The 22,044-nt window shown below is 42.8% G+C and overlaps 1 protein-coding gene across 1 annotated transcript in view; it reads left to right on the forward strand.

Annotated features, from left to right (window-relative positions):
- LOC126249416 (bromodomain adjacent to zinc finger domain protein 2B-like) overlaps positions 1-22,044 on the forward strand; it is a 352,537-nt gene that overhangs the window by 21,806 nt on the left and 308,687 nt on the right. Inside the window, exons 7-8 of the mRNA XM_049951070.1 lie at positions 14,316-14,468; positions 20,491-20,665. Coding sequence (XP_049807027.1) covers positions 14,316-14,468; positions 20,491-20,665 — 328 coding nt within the window. The remainder of the gene's footprint in view (positions 1-14,315; positions 14,469-20,490; positions 20,666-22,044) is intronic.

Here is a 22,044-nt window from a genome sequence, read left to right on the forward strand (position 1 = left end):
TCTTCGCAGATGGCCAGGATGCAAAACTGTCCTCATGGGCAAGAAATTGAAAAGTATCCTCTGTCAAACACAACTTGCATCTTTCTAGAATTACTTGCCATGTTTGACTCTTAGTTTTCATTCTACTGTATTATCTGAGAGTTAACTGAGAAATTTGGAAATTTATTTGTGTAACAATATAAATGTTTTCACCAAAATTTTTGATGGGGGGAAGGGGGGCATTATGACACCCTCCTCTTCCTCCCCACTTTGGATCTGTGCCTGACTGGAGAGCAATGCTCACTGTGTTGATGCATCAGAACACAATTGTTACCATTCACATTCTTTGGCACTAATGGAGCAATTAACATAACTAACATACTCACAAACCTTTATTTTCTTATTTATAGACTTTTGTTGTGGCAGAAAGAACTGTTGTCAAGACTGTATGTTCTTCATAAAAGTAATAATTGATTGAAAAATACATACTTTTAACTACTATGTAAGCAGTTGCAGTCCACCACTGAAGATGAGTGGTTTCCATATACAGTTCCTTTGTTTAGATACAAAGTTCAGTCACAAGATCATGTTTCTTGTTGAGAGAACTGGACACAGCAGAGGAGCTACTATGAAGAGAAATGGCAGTCCTGGTTCTGAAAGCTGTTGTTAACATTTGGATGTGCAATGAGCTGTTTGCAAATCTCTAGGTGGCATCGTACCATACAGGCAACTTATACATAAATTCAAGTTTTGACTAGTGAATAGAAATAAATTGCATTATTTTGAAATTATGTGATAATCCATTATCTACCAGTTCTGTAAAGCCAAACACGAACTTAACATTGCCCTTCAGATGAAAGTCTAGTGAAGGTGTTTGCCATTTTCTGTATCTGGGCTTTTTGTTTTCTGAAAGGGTTCTCTAAAATGGTTCAAATGGCTCTGAGCACTATGCGACTCAACTTCTGAGGTCATCAGTCGCCTAGAACTTAGAACTAATTAAACCTAACTAACCTAAGGACATCACACACATCCATGCCCGAGGCAGGATTCGAACCTGCGACCGTAGCGGTCATGCGGTTCCAGACTGAAGCGCCTTTAACCGCACGGCCACACCGGCCGGCGAAAGGGTTCTCTGTTCCTGTCTTTGATTACAGTAGTAACATATGATTATCAGTTTGAGTCAGTGACAATCATCAACGAACCTGAATTTTATGCCAGTATGGAATCACGCTACAATTTTCTGCTAAAATAGCAAGATTCAAAATTAGTGATCAGTGTTGTTGTACGTAATAGTATTTGCAATAGCTTATCAATTTAAAACATCATCACAAACAAATAACCACTTATTTCTCATTGTAATATTAGAAATTGTTACAGGAAACTACTCATGTATGGATCACAAAAGTATATGTAGTTCCCACCAGTATAATATCTTGTATATTTGTGTCTTATGTCTTTAGGAAGCTGCTGTGAGGCCTAGAGGTGCAAAAGGAGTTTATGTTGTGGATGCCTAAGAATAATTACTGGTATCTTTATTGGAGGATGGCAGTTTTTTCTAGGAATAGCTCATCAGCTGTTCTAAATTTTCTCTCTCTGGTGTGTTGGAATTAGTTTGTCACTCAATTTACACAGTGGTAGCTTGTGACGTTTTCTTCTATTCTTGTAGTGCGGAACAATACTAACACTGCCATATGTTTTTTTAGACATATACTCACTTTGTGAATCACTAGCACAGATCCTAAGTTCAATCTGTTAACACAGTGGCTGTTGAGCTCCAGCATAACCGAATAATATTCCAAAAAAATAATGCCTGAATTTACTGGTAGCTCGGTAAACATTACAACATTGTCATTTCATTGTCAAACGCTTTATTTCAGGTTTAGTTGAGGTTCTAGGGGCATTGTTTACGAATAATTATGAAACAGCGACAAGTTTGTTGTCATCAATGTTACTGTGCATTACACATACCAAATACAGAATTATTGAGGAACATTTTCAACAAGGTATCAAAATAGTCTGTTTTTTTGTGTATTCATTCTAATGAGTTTAGCACTGCACTGTTCAAATGGCTCTGAGCACTATGGGACTTAACATCTATGGTCATGAGTCCCCTAGAACTTAGAACTACTTAAACCTAACTAACCTAAGGACATCACACAACACCCAGTCATCACGAGGCAGAGAAAATCCCTGACCCCGCCGGGAATCGAACCCGGGAACCCGGGCGTCGGAAGCGAGAACGCTACCGCACGACCACGAGCTACGGACAGCACTGCACTGTAACAGTTCTTGCAACTATCAGACATATATAACAAAGGTTGTCAATAAATTATACTTAATATTACTTTTGCCCTGGAAAGATTCTTACATTGTGTGACCACATGTACCCAGAAAACGACCAGGAACTATGCCTATCTTTTGCTTTTAGAATCATTGTGTAATAGTGTAAAATACGGAGCTGGCCCATCATTGGGTTGTCAGCTTCCACTTCTGCAGTCCAATTTCCCGTCAGGGACATAAAGATTTTGCACAGAGTAGTGCCTCATTCTTCACTAGGCAATGTGCTGAGAATGGATAACTATGGGGAGCTTGTTGATAATTCACCATTTTGAACTCTGTGTAAGATTCAAATGGCTCTGAGCACTATGGGACTTAACAGTTTTGGTTATCAGTCCCCTAGAACTTAGAACTACTTAAAGCTAACTAACCTAAGGACATCACACACATCCATGCCCGAGGCAGGATTCGAACCTGCGACCGTAGCAGTCACGCGGTTCCGGACTGAGCGCCTAGAACAGCTCGGCCACCAGGGCCGGCAATCTGTGTAAGAACACAGTCAAATTCAGATCAGGATCCCAGGCAGTTACTCTGTATCCAATTGTATGGTCATGTAATGACTTCGTTTTTTAATCACACAGTATGAATGGGTGGTCTTTCATATGATGTATGCAGTGACCATTGTCAAATTGCTATTCTCTGGCAGATAGCAGGTAAGTGTCCTCAAGATCGTTGTAATCCTTTTCTTGGACACTGACATGTTAAGTAACAGAAGTTCCTATACCTCTGTACAAATTCGGCTTTAGGTATTACAAAGCACAGTAGAAATTCTGAAATTTCATGCCAACACCAGAATCCAGTATGATGTGCTGTAATTCATAATTGCACAACAAAATCTCTTTCCACTGTCTCTTACGCTACCAGATCATCTCAACTCTTGTAACTTACAGGTATTTTAGCAGTTATGCAAGTATTAGGTGTTTTAGCAGTTATGCAACAAAAAACCCACGTGTATATTACTTACATGATGTAAATAGCTGCTGATGCCATATGGAGTGTTAGTTCAATCAGATCTACAGTCATTACAAATTTTTCTGATTGATAATATTCTGTCCATCATAGACTGGATTAAAATAACCCTTTATTTTAATCTACAAACAAAATAAATATATTTTTAACCAACCAATGGCAGCTAGTGTGGTAGAACGTTATAATCCATGTGGACTTTTTTCGTAACATGGTATAAGAAGAGTACGTGTGAATAAACTCTTCAGTGTTGATTGGTCCAAGGAACATTCTGTTATCCTTTTATACTCATTTGAAATGAAAAGTTGCTGAGTTGTGTGCATTTAGAATGGTTTAAATTTCTGCACTGACTTGCACATGCATTTACCTAACGATACTGTAAGTCTGTCAGTTCCTCAGTGTCTCCTGTTCTGGTCTCAAGCAATGTCTTGTTTCGGATAAGGTCACTAAACACATTTTCTTTTAAATAGCGGTGTCTACAGTTCTTTTCTCAAGTAGTGTATGCAAATTTTTATTAAAAGAATGTACGTTTGTGTTAGTAAATCCCTTCCCAATTTTATGAATCTGGACTTGAATTTACATACTGAACTACGTAGTTTTTTAAAATAATAAATGTCTATGCACTTGAATTAAAATTTAGAAGTGGAAAATTTTGGTGCAGAACAACTAATTTTTCTGCATTTTTAGGCAGTAGTTGACTCCTTTTCTTGTCGCAGACATTCCCAGCTTCAGAGAAAGGACGCTCTGAATAAACACTACTTCCTTGAGCCGACAAAATATTTTGCTGCAAGATTTTCTATACACGGAAATTTATCTATTCTTGGTTGGATTTTCATGACGTGATTTGTTCTTAATACATAAACAATGGTCTATATCAGTTGCAACTGCATTTTTTTTTTTCGTTCTATGCCCTGGTATGAGCTGTTTTCTTCAGCAATCACCTCTTCGAACCAATCCATAAAAGATGAGTGATAAGACCCTACCCTTCGGTTCTCATCATCTTGGCCCGACGAATTCGTGGTACCGTCGCTGCTTGTTTCATCATCTTTAGGCATTCGATCAAAATATACTGCATTACTTTTTCTCTTTGCGGTTTACTAGTGAAAACTTTCATTCTGAGCCGTGGGCCTAAACCGGTTACGACCACACTTTTACTTCTTGTGATGTCGTCAAATTGTTGTTGCACCCCTTGTTGTATGAGAAGTCTCATCTGGCTTAATTTGGGTGTTAGATCTGGTGTACTCGTCTTATCGCAATATCGCGTTACTGTAACAACATACTGAATAGTTTCAGAAATGCAAGCATATCCGAAACGTGAAAATTTTGTTATTTCCTCAAATGGTTGTAATAATGTCGGAAGTTGCTCTAAAAGCTCCAATTGTGCAGTAGTCAGATCGGCAATATTACAGCCCATGAGATGACTGAAATGGCCCGTTTTTGTTCCATTAGCCTTGCAAGCTTATAATAGGTGGAATTCCACTGTGTACATCTTGCACTAATCCATGCTGAGAGAGATTCAAATCTTTGTGGACAGAATGCAGTTTTTGCTGAGCAGTGCCGCCGGCCGCGGTGGTCTAGCGGTTCTTGGCGCTCAGTCCGGAACCGCGCGACCGCTACGGTCGCAGGTTCGAATCCTGCCCCGGGCATGGATGTGTGTGATGTCCTTAGGTTAGTTAGGTTTAATTAGTTCTAAGTTCTAGGCGACTGATGACCTCAGAAGTTAAGTCGCATAGTGCTCAGAGCCATTTGAACCATTTTTTTGAGCAGTGCCATCTTGCACCAATCCATGCCGAGAGAGATCCAAATCTTTTTGGACAGAATGCAGTTTCTCTTGAGCAGTGCCAGAATGATTAAAACGAGTTACGATCCTGCTAGCAGTCCGCTGTTAGCAGCGGTGGGGCAAGGTCGTCGTGCCTGTGTCCCCCTGTTAGCGCACCGCGCGCGCGAGTGTTTACTGTTTACCTTCCGCTGCGGCGAGTGTCACGCGTCCGTGTCTCGGTAGTGCCATGGCGCACTTGTATCGCAAGTCCACCATTAAGATCACATTTCAAGCGGACTATGCAAGACCTCGAGCACTTGACATTGAACGTTTCATCCGGGACGAACTTCATATTGCACCTCAAGACATCATTGGGATCCACTTTTCTATAACACAAAGTGTCGTCTACATAAAAATGATCAATGAAAAGGCGTGCACTGATGTTGTGTGTCGACACGCTCATGGACTTAAATTCAAGCATTCTGATGGTCACATAGGAACTGTCACGATCGACCACGCTGGATTAGGCCTTCGCACTCTGAGGGTCTTCGAGCTGCCATTCGAAGTCCCGCCAGATGTTGTGATGACAGCTTTCAAACCGTACGGCAACGTGCTAAGCCACTTGGCTGAAAAATGGCAAACGTTTGAAACGTACACCGTCTTAAATGGAGTGCGACAAATTAAGATTGAACTGACGAAGCATGTGCCATCCTATTTAGTAATTGGCGGCTGCAGAGCCATTGTCATGTACGATGGACAACCGCGTACTTGCGCCGGCTGTGGGCAGGAAGGACATGTCCGATCGGCCTGCATTCAACGCCGACTGACTCAGACACCGGTTGGTGAAGTTCCATCCCCGGCGACGCCTACTTCACTCCCCATCACGTATGCAGCGGCTGCAACCGCAACAGCTGTTCCTGCCCAGGATCGTAACACCGTATTGCAGTCAGTGGTCGATGACAGTGTGGCGGACAGCATATCCCCCTCTACGACGTCATCGGCAGACTTGCCTCAAGACGGTGATCAATTGTGCCACCAAGACGAGCCTAAAGAGAAGATGGAAGTAGAAACTGAAATTGTCCCGACCTCTGCCTTCCTACCAATGGAGACCGCATCAGATGATTGTCGCCCGCACTCTGACACAGAACAACATGTCCGGAAACAACGGTCCCCTCGAAAACGCAAGAAACGGCGCCATACGCCATCCGATGATTGCCTGCTTCGGATGTGTGACCCGGACGAACATCCGGCGTCGGACGACAATCAGGACTCTATCACCACAACTCACCCTTCCCGTCACGATGCTACGACGGATACAATTTCTGAGCCTCAGTCTGACAACATCACTTCTGCTACTGAACATGCGCGCGAGCGCTCTACTGACAGCACTCAACAGTTACCAATTGCTGCATCTGATTCTTGGGCGGATGATGTCGAGGATGAGCCACAGCACCAGGAGGATGCCGAAGGCAGAGATGCTCCCGCGGCTGTACCCAGCACCGACCAACAACAGTGACTACGGCTGTATCGTCAGCCTCTGTGGGGCCGCCCCTGCCGCCCACACCTGGCCTCCTACACAACCCAGTTGCCGACCTGGCTGACCAAACGTACCGTCTAGCGACGATTAACATCAACAACATACGTACCCGACATAAAATAGCGATGCTACAGGACCTGCTCAACGCAGCAGACATCGACATTGCGCTCCTTCAAGAGGTGTATGTCACAGACATCAAGGGACCCTATGGCTACAAGACTTGGGTCTCACATGCGTCTGTCAATGACAGTGGTGTGGCGATCCTCTTCCGCGAAGGTATATCCGCAGAAGACGTCGAGTATCTCCCTGACCCCAGAGGCATGGCTCTTACTATCCAAGGAGTCAAACTTATTAACATCTATGCACCGACAGGATGTGGTCGGCGTCGCGAACGATCCACCTTTTTCGCTCATACAATCACGTCCCTCTTTATGGGCCGTCAGGACGCCTTGATAATGGGAGGGGACTTCAACTGTAGCCAAGCACCTAAGGATCAGTTACCACATCATTCTCCCTGCGCAGAACTTACGACAATTATAAATAATCTTCAATTGGTGGACTCGTGGGAACATGTTTGTGGCGATCGGCCCGGATTTACTCACTACACCAGCCATTCCTCCAGCCGCATCGACCGGATTTACATCTCGCGCTCAATAGCTGTGGGGACAAGAGCTGCCGAAGTTTGGCCCACAGCTTTTTCTGACCACGGGGCCTACATCTGCGCTATTACCCTCGGCCGCCAGAAGGTATGGCACAGCCGTGGTCCTTGGAAGTTGAACGTCGCCCACCTCGCTTCTCAGGAATGCCGCCGCCTTGTAGAGAACACGTGGGACTCTTGTAGCCGCCGGCGTGGTACCTACCGGTCTACACTGTCGTGGTGGTTACTCTGCGCCAAACCAGCCCTCCGGAAGACCTTGATAGGCTACGGCCGAGATGTTGCAGCATGGAAGAGACATACCATGGACTTTTACTACAGCATCTTAAGGGAATGTACAACACTGCCGTACTCACCTGCACGGCAGGTGACGGTGAACCGTGCCAAGGCACAGATCATCAGATTAACACGTTGCCACCTTGAGGGTGCGATCGTCAGAGCGCGTACTCAAGACAGAGTGGCCCAGGAGGAACCGTCTATGTACCACGTCATTGCAGAACGACGGCGCCGACGCAGGACACTGATCCAAGCTATCACGACGGAAGACGGACGACGCCTTGATACCCAGCGCGACATAGGAAACGCCCTTCATGCTCACTACACTAGGCTGTACTCGGAACATCGACATCCCCCAGAGGTGATCGCCGAAGTCTCTCAACTCACTTATGGCTCGATCTCTCCGACAGCGGCGGCGGATTTGACTGCAGATGTAACGGAAGAGGAAATCATTGAAGCAATACAGGCTGGGGCTGCTCATAAGTCCCCGGGACCTGATGGCCTTCCTCTGGAATTTTACCGGACGTATCAACAAGTGCTGGCACCAGCATGGACTGATATTTGCCGCGATCTTATGTCTCTCACGACGCAGATACCTGGGGCCTTCCCAGAAGGTCTGATTGTGCCTATACACAAACCACGAGGCGGATCCAGGATCAGTGACTATCGGCCCTTGACCTTACTCAACAGTGACTTGAAGATTTTCACCCGGCTTCTGGCGGCACGCCTAAAGCGATCAGTACGATGTGTTGTGTCGCAGGACCAGGCATCGTTAGGTGGTGACCATAATATTCGCACTGCATTGTGCCGATATAGAGATATGATCGCGCTAGCCAAAGCTCGCAAATTGCCAGGAGTTTTGGCCTCACTCGACTTTAGCCAGGCCTTTGACAGAGTCGACCACACATTTTTGATGGAGGTACTGCGACACATGGGGTATCCGGACGTCATAGTTAATGTACTGATGCGTCTCCTACGCGGCGCGACGTCCAAGGTGTTATATAATGGCCGTCTTACGCCGCCGATACAGATCCAGCGATCGGTGCGACAAGGCTGCCCTCTTTCGGCGATATTGTACGCCCTCGTCTTGGAACCACTATTCTGCGGCCTCCGACAACGCCTGACTGGAATATCCCTTGGCGGACACACTTTTTGCTGCACTGCCTATGCGGATGATCTGGTACTCCTTCTTCGCAATAATGACGAAGTTCGTGCAGCACTGGCGTGGGTGGCGACCTACGGCGTGGCATCGGGGAGCCATCTCAATCTCCACAAATCACACGCCCTGCCTATAGGCAGAGGCCTACCTGACGAGAGTGTCGCACCGCTAAGAATCAGTGACACAATCCGCTGTCTTGGCATTGATTTCACATCTGACATGAAGCGTTCAACAGCCTTTAACTACAGGCGTTTATTGAATCAGATGAGAGCAGGAATAAGTGACCACCGTCTGCGACATCTAGACCTCCTGCAACGGACACGATATGCTAACGTCTATTTGGCGTCACGTATCCCCCATTTTGCACAGATACTCCCCGTACCACCTACCCTGGCTCACCGCATGTTGGCGGTTTTGGGATCCTTTGTTAATACGGGCATGTTATTTAAGATTCGTTACGAGTCCCTAACCCTCCCGAGGAGCAGAGGGGGTTTAGGCCTTTGTCATGTTCAGAACAGAGCGAAGGCCCTGTTTGTCAGCTGTCACCTGCAACTGTGGCGACGAAGTCCGACGTGCCTCACAAATCTCTTACTGGAAGTCTTACGACCAATCTCACTCGCACCCCCTGTGATGATATCGGACATCCCAGCACCTTTCTTCTACATTAGCCAATTCTTCCTTGAATTAAGCTACATCCGCACCGCACTACTACCCACACGCTTGATGATGACGAGGGCGATATATGCTGCCATGCAAATGAACAGGACGCCGAATGTGATTGAAAGCAAACACCCCAATACAAAGTGGCGCGCTGTGTGGCAGGCAGTGAATGCCACCACCCTTGATACTAACGTGCAATCTGCATGGTACGTAACTGTTAATGGGAAACAGTTGTGCCAGTCCCGCCTACATCACATCCACCTCGCTGATTCACCCTTGTGTGCCACATACCAAGTGATTGACACGGATGAACATCGTTTCGAATGCGGGTCGGCAAAGGACGTTTGGTATTTGGTGCGTCAGATATTGGCTTTTCTCACACGCACGACTCCCGACAGGATAACTACCCGATCACTTCTTTTCCCCGATAAGATTTATTTCCCAAGAGCAAAAACGAACTCTGTGATGTGGATCAGCGGCCACGCTGTTCACTACCTCTTCGGTAATGGCGAAAAGACAGTACCCGATTTTTGGTATTACCTCAACGAACGACATTGTGCGATCGTCAAGAACCCTAAATATAGGCAATATTTTTCTAATTTTCTTTGGAGCGCATTCCATAATTCGCCTCGCAGCTGGATTATCGATGACATGAGAAGATAACCATAGCACCTCTTCCCAGTTCCTTTTTTTTTTTTATGAGATTGAACAAACAACGGAAACAACATAGCAATGAGAAGACAGTCATCGAAAAATTCGCAGCGGGCTATAGTATGGAGCATCCTTTGTCGTAACGGGACGACTTCCTATTATTCTGTTTATGTAGCCGAAGAGGAACGGCCTTCCTTTTATCCATTTGTATAAAAATAAAGCCGGCCGCGGTGGTCTCGCGGTTCTAGGCGCGCAGTCCGGAACCGTGCGACTGCTATGGTCGCAGGTTCGAATCCTGCCTCGGGCATGGATGTGTGTGATGTCCTTAGGTTAGTTAGGTTTAAGTAGTTCTAAGTTCTAGGGGACTGATAACCACAGCAGTTGAGTCCCATAGTGCTCAGAGCCATTTGAACCATTTTTATAAAAATAAAATAAAAAAAAGCGGTTCTAGGCGCTCAGTCCGGAACCGCGCGACCGCTGCGGTCGCAGGTTCGAATCCTGCCCCGGGCATGGATGTGTGTGATGTCCTTAGGTTTGTTAGGTTTAATTAGTTCTAAGTTCTAGGCGACTGATGACCTCAGAAGTTAAGTCGCATAGTGCTCAGAGCCATTTGAACCATTTTTTTGAGCAGTGCCATCTTGCACCAATCCATGCCGAGAGAGATCCAAATCTTTTTGGACAGAATTCAGTTTCTCTTGAGCAGTGCCAGAACGATTAAAACGAGTTACGATCCTGCTACCTGTTGCTATCATTTGAATCGCATTTGATTGAGCCTTCAGACAATCGTTAACAATTAATTGAAGAGTGTGAATGAAACAACACACTGAGGCGAACCCAGCGCTACTAACAACTTTCACTTAGTTTCCTCCATTATCACGAATAATGACATGAATGTTTGTCGGCTGGATGTCTCACAAGCTTGCCATTTATTGTAAACTAATCGCTATGTTTTCTGCCGTATGCTGCCCCCCCAAAGTGCTTGATGTTCAATACTACATGTTTGACACTGAATTTACGATCAATAAAATGCGCAGTAAAACTTAAAAAGCTGTTTCGATTATGCAAGCACGTCCACTTGTCCCATGTCACGGCAATATAATCCCTGAAAGTAATGTTTTAATTTTCTCAACTACCTTACGAGATATTTCTGGAATTATTTCGTCTGAAAAGTAAGGGCGGCTTGTTATTTTATACCGCGGTAAACAGCTATTTATCAGTCTTCAAAAAACCAGTCTTCCTGCTATATTTACTGCCTCATTGTCAGGTGCCATCATTTCGGCATGAGCAGATGGTACTTTTTAGCCTCAGCATCATTATGGTTTACGGATTCTTCAAGACTCAGTTGCTTTTTTGATGTCGCAGGTTTACTCACACCTGCATCTCGACCCATAATTTCTTGCCCCTTAGGAAGCGTAGGTTGCAAACAACTTACTATGTTCCTCGGTGTGTTTGTTTTTCAAATGATTTATCACTCGTATGTAGTCACCTTCTTTCTAACGCCAACACGAGAAATTTTTATGTAGTACAATGTACACACAACATTTTTCGGATTATTTTCATCGTCCTCGAAATATGTCCTTATTGGCGATTTTTTTAGAATCCATAATCGATTATTATTAGTTAGACCTTACACAGTTTCACTTTTAAACAAATCAAAACGTAGAGTGTGCGTTGAACTGTGCTTGTGTTGACGATGTGTATCAAAATAAACTTGTCAACAAACCACGCAGCTCGGTAACAATTGCGCGACACCACTGTCGCCAACTTATTTTCGACCGTGCCCCTACACGACATGTGAAAAGTCCCTAAGCTCACCTTGAAAGTCCCTCCATACTCAAAAAATTCTGTAGTGACAAAAACTAATCACATATTGGGTGGTAACATTTCCCCTTTTACTGTACAATGAATGGTCAGCGGTCACTGGTTTCAAACAAAATATCCACAATGTTATTTGGGAAACTTGTTGCTGTTAGTCTCTACGCCATGTGCTGCAGACATCATTTTGTGCTTCCTACTAAAGGCGCCAAAGACGCAGCGAAATGGAGTCCTCCTTTCAGAAATTACGCACAATTTTAGTTCTTCTCCGCTTGTGGTGTCTGAAAAGAAAAGATTCATTCTTAACTTTTGCTGGTAATTTTTTTTACATTATATTTTTTATGTTAAGGCTAAAGGAACCGAACTAATCTACGCGATCTGTTTATCCTTTGTTTTCAATGTGTGAACACACAACAAAGATTGAAATACAGTCGCCGCCGCGGTAGTTAAGAATGTAACTGTGGAAGTAAGAATGGTGCAAAGACTATAGTAGAAGCTCAAAAAGGGACCGATGACCGTTGCAGTCTGGTCCCTTTAATCCCACAAACCAACCAAGCTCAAGAAGTTACGTGATGGGCCCCTGGTTTCGGCAGTCGCATGTCGGTCCCATTTGGATCTATTCGCGTTGATTGTCTTCTATTCACACTGTGTTGCTAGAGTCAGGGTTTCCCCAGGCCATTTTTCGTCCAATCATTGCGTTATAGTGCAACAGCTTTAATTTACGTTCCTTGCTGCCAATAAGTATCGCGTTTGAAAACGATTTTCTCGTAATGCGCATTCCCGAATCTATGTTACTTACGTGCGAAATATGTACCTTAAGAGGGGGCAGCTCATCGGCACGAGGAGCGCTAAGCAGCAAATACATAAGTATTTCCCCCGTCCCGTGCCCTCTCCAGACAGTGACGAAAATACTTTCCTTCTGCACTTCATTTCGTACCTGAGATATACCCTTATAGGTCAACTTTTCGTACGCAATGGTAACAGACGTATACAATGTTTAAAATTTACACAGTTTTGCAAATTTTTCTTTTTTAATTTCGTATTTTGTAATTTTTCTTTCCTGGACAGAAAAATCCCTACGTTTTATAGAGGGATCAGAAATCCGTCCCTACGTTTTGGAGAAAACAGCCAAAAGTCCCTAGGCATAGGCACATGTCCCTACTGTTGGTAACTATGTACGACGCGAGCGGGAGATAAGCATATTTGAAGAAAAGTGCGAGAAACAAACGCGACGATACAAGTTTTCCCGCCGCGCGCCGACCGAATACTTTTGTCTTATATTCGGCTATTCGGTTAGAAAGCTCGCAGGATATTCGGTAATCAGCGTGTGCCCCAATACACTATTCGTTGCAAATCTGATTCAGATATGAGATTGTCAGTCCTCTGTTGTAAGTCCCAGTTCATCGCAAAATCTTCTGTGCTCCCACTGAAGTTTACAGAATGCCCCATCCAACAATACAATAGAACTACACTTCTCCATCATCGCGTACTCCAAATACTGGGTTTGCTTATTTTCCTGTGTAAAAGTTTTATCTTCACAGGCAGTTGTGCTGGTTCATTTTTCTTACTATATTTCATGGAATGTCTGATGTCTGTCGATGATACAAAAGGTGTCAATGATCTATTTATTTATTCTGTGGCAACGCACTATCTGTCTAGGTAAACAGCATACCAATCAACTGAGTCCATGAAATGGTTTTTTTCTGAGAAGGGAGAGATAGCTACCTCAGCCTGTAGAGCAGAGTTATACGCTCTGAGAAATGCTTTCAGCAAATTTTTATTTGAGAATATGAAGAGTAATGGATGACAGTTCTTTTTACTTCTGACAGGACATCCAGAATTTTTTTGACTCTTCTTGAGTCTGATTCACTGTTGTGTATCACTGCAGTGTGTAGGCACTTTCAGGTGACTTCAAACAGTATTGTTTTCAACAATCATTTGATTTGTTTGTAGCTCTCCTATGGTACATTTTACCTTGTGTTAATGTTTTCATCTCCGCATTCCTACTAAGTGTAACACCGTCAATAATCTGGTTACATGTCCTCACCCACCTGCTAAAAACTCTTCCGTATTCTGTCTTCTTTCAGTTACCAAGTATGCCTTAACAAATGCCCAAATCCAAATGTGTACTTCTTGTTAGTGTTTACTACAGATTAATAAATACACTGTTATTTCCTCTTCATTTCACACCGTCTACTTAACTTTCAGTATCCTTCTGCTGTTTCAAATTTCAAATTCTTCAGTTTTCCTCTTCTTTGGCTTTGTTATGTTCCATGATTCAACTGTATTCAATGATGTACTAATTTGCAATTGACTACTAGTATTGAATACAGTATGTAAAACTGAACTAGCTAGCAAGCAGAAACAATGAGAGCTAAGGTAAGAAATGTACTTAGGTAAGTTAAGAATCCTTATGCATGTGTTAATTTATCGAGTTAATACCAATGATTACAATACCAGTAATTGTTTTTTAGTTCTTTCATTTAAAAAGTTACCAAAATTAATAATGGACTTTCTTCAGCAGCATGGTGGACAATGGCGTCCCACATTGCAGTACAGGACTACCTGGTACGGCTGCAGGCGGCAGGGGGCATGTCATTTGGAGGCTTACCAGGAGCTGAGACACTTGTTCCTGGTTACCCCTTGCTGTCCGTCCCACATACACAGCCTCATGGTAATGTATTATTCTGCAATTGCCACTTGGACAATCCAATATAACATTTAAAAAGTCATTTGATGAATCCAATAAAAACTGCAGCACTTTCTTAAACAACATCCTTGTATGTATGATTGTCAACCATTTTTGGCCTCCATTCAACAGCTTTCTTGGTGTGTAAGAGGGTATTATGAACTGATAAGGAATTTAAGCCACAGTGTGAAATTGATTTCCTCATATGTGCAGGTGTTTTCAGAAGTTGAGGTCACATGTAGGACATTTTGAAATCTCTGCCATTAAATTTCATTGTTCCTAGATGGGCAAAAGCACAGTGTAATTGTTCAAATCCATGAGATGTTGAAATAGGGCTGCCAGCCAATCTGAATCTGGGTTGTAGGCAGTTTTCACTCCCACTGAAGCAAATTATCATGTTCCCATACATTCTGCATCTCTCTCTATTCACAAATACCTCTTGTTTCACTACGTTGTTCAATGTGTTTCTTTCCATTCTTCAATTAAATTAAAAATAAATTATTACATGTAACATGGTACTGATAATAGAAAACTGAAAGGATGACAAGTAACCCAGTAGAATAAGTGGTTATTGCCATTTAAAAGCAGTTGTTATTCCTATTTATAATGGCAAGAAGAATCTATATTCTGATCCATTAACTGTGAGCTGGCTTTTGTGGCCACTGTCATTCTTAGTTGTTAGGCCATTCGTACTCCTCTTCAATCTTATTCAGAACGCAACACTGTAAGCTCCCTGCTGAGATTTTCGTCATGGGTCTCCTGGTGTCCCTGGGTGACTGAACACTTTTGAAAATCAGTGCTGTGTTCACTTACAAAATCCGGTTTTCTCTTCACTTGTTGCGGGTAAAAGTCGCCAGGCTACTATTGGTGGCTTGCTGTCACTGTATAAGTACTAAAAGCAGGTAGTGAAAGGAGGAGAATGTTGTAAAAATATTGTTATTGTCATGCTGCTGAGGTGGCTTCCAGATAGTTGTTTATGTTCCTTGTGTGTTGTGGCTGGGTACACGAATAGTGGACAACCTTTAAGTCGGAAGCCTGTAGCTGTCATCTCTATTGAAACTGCACTTGTCCCGGAAGTGAGTTTCTCCAAGCTTAATTCCATGATTACATTGGAGCTAGATGAAGGTATACAAAAACTGTAACTGTTATCCAGGGTGATCTGTTCATAAATATATGGCCCTGCAATTTTTATTATATACAGTTTATGACATGTATAATATGTTAACAAAACTTTATTCAGATTGAACCATCATTCAGGGTGTTGAATTTGATTTTTTGCTTCTGCACATACTCTGTTCACAAGTAATATTTTGTAAACCATCACAGATCTGCACAAGTCATGGTGTATGTGACACAGTCCTTCACATTATCAGGATGAAACTTGAAAGATTTAGTATAGTTTACAGTTAGTTATCATAATACACTCCTGGAAATGGAAAAAAGAACACATTGACACCGGTGTGTCAGACCCACCATACTTGCTCCGGACACTGCGAGAGGGCTGTACAAGCAATGATCACACGCACGGCACAGCGGACACACCAGGAACCACGGTGTTGGCCGTCGAATGGCGCTAGCTGCGCAGCATTTGTGCACCGCCGCCGTCAGTGTCAGCCAGTTTGCCGTGGCATACGGAGCTCCATCGCAGTCTTTAACACTGGTAGCATGCCGCGACAGCGTGGACGTGAACCGTATGTGCAGTTGACGGACTTTGAGCGAGGGCGTATAGTGGGCATGCGGGAGGCCGGGTGGACGTACCGCCGAATTGCTCAACACGTGGGGCGTGAGGTCTCCACAGTACATCGATGTTGTCGCCAGTGGTCGGTGGAAGGTGCATGTGCCCATCGACCTGGGACCGGACCGCAGCGACGCACGGATGCACGCCAAGACCGTAGGATCCTACGCAGTGCCGTAGGGGACCGCACCGCCACTTCCCAGCAAATTAGGGACACTGTTGCTCCTGGGGTATCGGCGAGGACCATTCGCAACCGTCTCCATGAAGCTGGGCTACAGTCCCGCACACCGTTAGGCCGTCTTCCGCTCACGCCCCAACATCGTGCAGCCCGCCTCCAGTGGTGTCGCGACAGGTGTGAATGGAGGGACGAATGGAGACGTGTCGTCTTCAGCGATGAGAGTCGCTTCTGCCTTGGTGCCAATGATGGTCGTATGCGTGTTTGGCGCCGTGCAGGTGAGCGCCACAATCGGGACTGCATACGACCGAGGCACACAGGGCCAACACCCGGCATCATGGTGTGGGGAGCGATCTCCTACACTGGCCGTACACCACTGGTGATCGTCGAGGGGACACTGAATAGTGCACGGTACATCCAAACCGTCATCGAACCCATCATTCTACCATTCCTAGACCGGCAAGGGAACTTGCTGTTCCAACAGGACAATGCACGTCCGCATGTATCCCGTGCCACCAAACGTGCTCTAGAAGGTGTAAGTAAACTACCCTGGCCAGCAAGATCTCCGGATCTGTCCCCCATTGAGCATGTTTGGGACTGGATGAAGCGTCGTCTCACGCAGTCTGCACGTCCAGCACGAACGCTGGTCCAACTGAGGCGCCAGGTGGAAATGGCATGGCAAGCCGTTCCACAGGACTACATCCAGCATCTCTACGATCGTCTCCATGGGAGAATAGCAGCCTGCATTGCTGCGACAGGTGGATATACACTGTACTAGTGCCGACATTGTGCATGCTCTGTTGCCTGTGTCTATGTGCCTGTGGTTCTGTCAGTGTGATCATGTGATGTATCTGACCCCAGGAATGTGTCAATAAAGTTTCCCCTTCCTGGGACAATGAATTCACGGTGTTCTTATTTCAATTTCCAGGAGTGTATATACATACATACACAGAGCTCTGAGTTTTAACAATTTCACAACTTTGTGTTAAAAAGACCGCACCTGAGTATAGGCTGGCCCACGATTTTCTCAATGTGTGAGCCATCTGTTGCTTGAAAACAGGACTTATTTCATTTGAGGACAATGTATGGATGTCTCATTACCTGCCTCTTGACAGGTGCTGCCTTCTGCTGCCAATTTCTAGAATTAATTCCAAAGAAACATTTGCAAATGTGACAACTGCTGTCACAAATGGCAGAGCCAATGTGACTGCATTGATATAATGTTGTGCGTGTACTCATTAGGTTTCACAGTTTGCCGTAATTCTGCTACAATATGCCATTTGTGTTGAGTGAGCAAAAAATTTTGGAACCACAAGGGGAAGGAACTGCTCAGTAACTCACCTCACACTATTTTCTTGGCAAGATAATTATACTATCTGTTATCATTATTTTAAAATTTGTAACCATATTGAACAACTGAAGTAAATATGAAAAATAAATATTGAAGCTTGCCCCTTGTTTTAGTATGTATTACTCTTGAAGATACATCAGTTACATATGTCCAGTAACACTTTAGATAATGTCATAAATGGCCGGTTTCCTGTGCCTGATGTTCTTCTAAGTGGCCAGTCTCCAATGTGTTCATAATTACGGATATTATAACACCCACCATTGAGAACTATTTATTTTATTTGATTAATGCAAAGTGAATGATGTTGACGTTTGTCTACATTGAATGCTTTTTGTTTTCTATTTCATTAATTTGCCACACAAATGTTTACAAATTACTACAAAAGTTATTAATAGTTTCTGCTTGAAAACAGTAAAAACTGTAAATAAAATAATGGCTGTTTCAGAAAAAAAATATTTCATAATCACTAGCATTTTGAATTCCATAAACTATATACTTATTGTTTCATACTTATGCAACATCACCATTTCTTTGTGTCAGACATCTTATAACATTTCAGTCAATTTTGTTGCAATGAAACTGTTGTTTACCGGTCTGTCACTTCATGTCTTGGTAATTATTGCAATAAAGTCTCATTAAGGTGTTCTTCAAGAGGAAATTGAACTTTAAAGAGAAAAATGTTGTAATGAAGTAACATTTATATGCATGTATGTAAATGGATTACAGATAGTATAAAAAGAAATAAATGGAGTATTATATCATCATCATCATCATCATTTAACAGATCCAGATTCCCAGGTACTGGTAATGAGCCTCTTCCACTTTGTCAAATGGAGTATTATAATCAAAATTTAATTAATTCATGCAATAAAATAGAACTGGTTTTTGAGAGCACAGAAATACTTGTAAAAAAAGATGAATAAGTACCAGTGGCTTCGGTCTGTACAGAGTGTTTAACAACAGAATGTTCCCTGTGCCTACAATTAATGTCATCAGGTGATTCAACATTTTCCATGAAGACATATCTGCAAATTAGACTAATCCAGGACTTGATGTTTCAAATGGGCAGGCATTGATTGAAATTTCATCTCTCCTTTATCCTCAACACTTTTATGTTCTGCATTGTCTTCAGTAATCTCATCAATATCCAATATCTGAGATGTGAAATTATTGTGAACTGGAACAAAGTCTTGAAAATTGTCATCTCTGAGTTCTTCATGGATTGGCTGCCTCTCATCATTGTCAGCATGGTTAACATTAACAGTTGCCCCTCCATATGTCTGATATAATATATTTATACAGTCAGTCATCTCTAGTACAAAAGCATTTCCCAAAAAAGTTCCAAGAGATGATAAATATTTCTAAGAATGCCCGCCTTCTGTAATCAATTTTTTGTGATCATCTCATCAAGCTGCAATAAAAGTCAGCGCAGTAAGTTCAGTGGCTTTGCAGATTCTGGCACATTAATGTGTTGTACATGCAGTAGAGCATGATGCTTCCAATAAAAATAATTTGTCATGTTTGTAATAGCAGAAGTTTCCTAATCATACTGGGAAAAAGAAAAGCAAGTCCATTGTTTTGCAGGGAACATGACAGTTGTGTACAAGGTGCACCATATTAATGCTCATAGCCATGTGACAAAAGTGCTACTTCTGTCATCCAATTTCATCACTGTTTTATGTACCTGCATAGCAGTTTATATACATTGTTGAAGCAACAGCAATTTGATGAGCAACTTCAGTTGTTCTGTCCCATCAGCATTAGTGGAAGTGAGTACTGTCACTCTGCTGAACTTCCCACTGTGGCAAGTTTCATTTTGTACAGTGGCAGACTTGTTAGGCACAAGTTTGAATACCAGCCCAAATTTGTCTGCATATTTCATACAGTATCATCAAACCTGCTGAATCACAATTTTAACAGCCAATAATATCTTCTGTGTTTGTAGATTCAGTCTTAACTTTGATTTTTTGGTAAAAGTTTCCAGCATATCTCTTAAAATTAATGGGCAAATCGATAGATACAATATAATTTCCTGTTTTTATTTTGATTGCTATTTCTGGAGCCTTGCCTTGAATTAATGTTCCTCATAGAGGAATTTGTACAGCTCTGAGTTGCTGTATTCAGTGAATTAAAATGTTTTCCAGCTCGGCATATCTTGCAGTTTTCACTTTCTCGTTCTTTATTATGCCTTTACAAAAATAAAATTCAGTGTCGTTGTACTTGCTGACAGCTCCTTGCAACATCAAAGATAACAACTCAAGAGACTTCATAAATATGTTTTGTGACATCTCCTTTTCTTCAATTTATTGGTCATTGAAAATGCTGTCTTCTTATTTTGCACAGCCATTGCGTAAAAAACTATGTACAATTTATGATTTTCCAAGTCCAGTCATTAACAGCCAACCTTTTCCCTTGTGCTACTGGATAAATCACCTGTCACCTGCTGACGAGTGTTTATGAGCCTCCTGGAGCTTCATGAGAATGTGCCACCAAAGAAAGGTAGTATATCTTCTGCAGGAAAGGAGGACTTTAACCAGGAGTATTTTATGTAGGCCTTTTGGGAAGTTTATGAGAGACTGATGCCAAAGAGCATTTCACATGGGGAAGAGTTTTAGTTGGGAGTACCTTACTGCGGTTTTACTGTAATTATTTTATGTGTAATGTAGAAACTACATTTGGGATAATTTTCATACTCATTGGAGATGAAATTAATTTGATGTCCTATGACAAATGTCTTTTTTTATAGCTCCAACTGGAAAATCAGGCAAGTCATCCAGCTCAAAAACTTCATCGTCTTCATCATCATCATCCGTCTCAGCATCGGGTACAGCGGGACACACCGGTAGCAGTCGTGAACGTGACAAGGATCGGTCATCGACAACACCAGTTGTTTCTGCCACTATCAGTCCCGGTGTAGTAAGGTGTGTAAAGAATTTAAAAACATTTACATGCTTAATGCTGAGTTGTGATTGTTATTGTTAAACATGACTGATCAAGGGTGAGTTAAATCAAGACTCTTAAAGTTTAGTGTCAGGTGTATGAATGTTTGCTTTTGTTATGAAGAGACAAGGACAATATATTGATGTGGCACTAATCTTTAACAGCAGTATATGAGTAAATCCCACACTGTTTTGTCTTTTTCATTCATGACATTTATGGACATCATATTCCACATCATCTGATCCAAGAAATTAGTTTCTTGTTTCATTTAAATGTGAGTGGTTTTGTATGATGATGTCTCACAGACGTCTTTCAAGACTTTTCATACTTTTGATAATTACTTTTGTTCATCAGTGGTCTCAGTGCACTGCAGTGCTCTTTTACTCCATCAACTTTAATTGTTATTTTGCGTTTAAGATCAGCAGTTGCCTTTCTTCAGAAGCCTTGCACTTATGCAGTGAAATAGGCAAACTTTACATTTTTTCTACAGAATGTTCTCTTTCTGCCTAATGCACTGGTGCAGTCTATATGTCAAGGAACTTATATTAGGAGCAGGCTCCAAATCCTCTCTGGCCCTCATGATTGATTCTCTCTCTCTCTGAAACACTTGTGGTTAGTTCTGGGATAGTTTCTTCAAGAAAATGGAATAGATCACAGCTGCTTCATTTCCATATCCTTAACCAAATGGAGCCAATATTCAAACTCAGATGATATTACATCTATATGGACAGTCCACAAGCCACTGTACGGTGTGTGGCGGAGAGTATTCTGTATCACTACCAGTCATTTCCTTTCCTGTTCCACTCGCAAATAGAGCGAGGGAAAAACAATTTTTTATATGGCTCTGTATGATCCCAAATTTCTCGTATCTTATCTGTATGGTGCTTACGTGCAATGTACATCGGTGGCAGTAAAATCATTTGACAGCCAGCTTCAAATGTCAGTTCTCTGAATTTTCTCAATAGTGTTCCTCAAAAAGAATGTTGTCTTCCCTCCGGGGAGTCTCATTTGAGTTCCCGAAGCATCTTTGTAACACTTACACGTTGTTCAAACCTACCAGTAATAAATCTAGCAACCAGCCTCTGAATTGCTTTGATCTCCTCCTTCGATCCGGCCTGTTATGGATCCCAGACACTCGAGCAGTATTCAAGAGTAGGTCACACCAGCGCCCTATATGTGGTCTTCCTTACACATGAACAACACTTTGCTAAAATTCTCCCTACAAATTGAAGTTCACCATTCATCTTTCATGCCACAGTTCACACAAGCTTGTTCCATTTCATATTGCTTTACAACGCCATACCCAAATACTTAAACAATGTGTCTGTGTCAAGCAGTACACTACTAATGATGTGTGTGA

Source organism: Schistocerca nitens, chromosome 3 (assembly GCF_023898315.1).
Source record: "Schistocerca nitens isolate TAMUIC-IGC-003100 chromosome 3, iqSchNite1.1, whole genome shotgun sequence".
Taxonomy (NCBI): Eukaryota; Metazoa; Arthropoda; class Insecta; order Orthoptera; family Acrididae; genus Schistocerca; species Schistocerca nitens.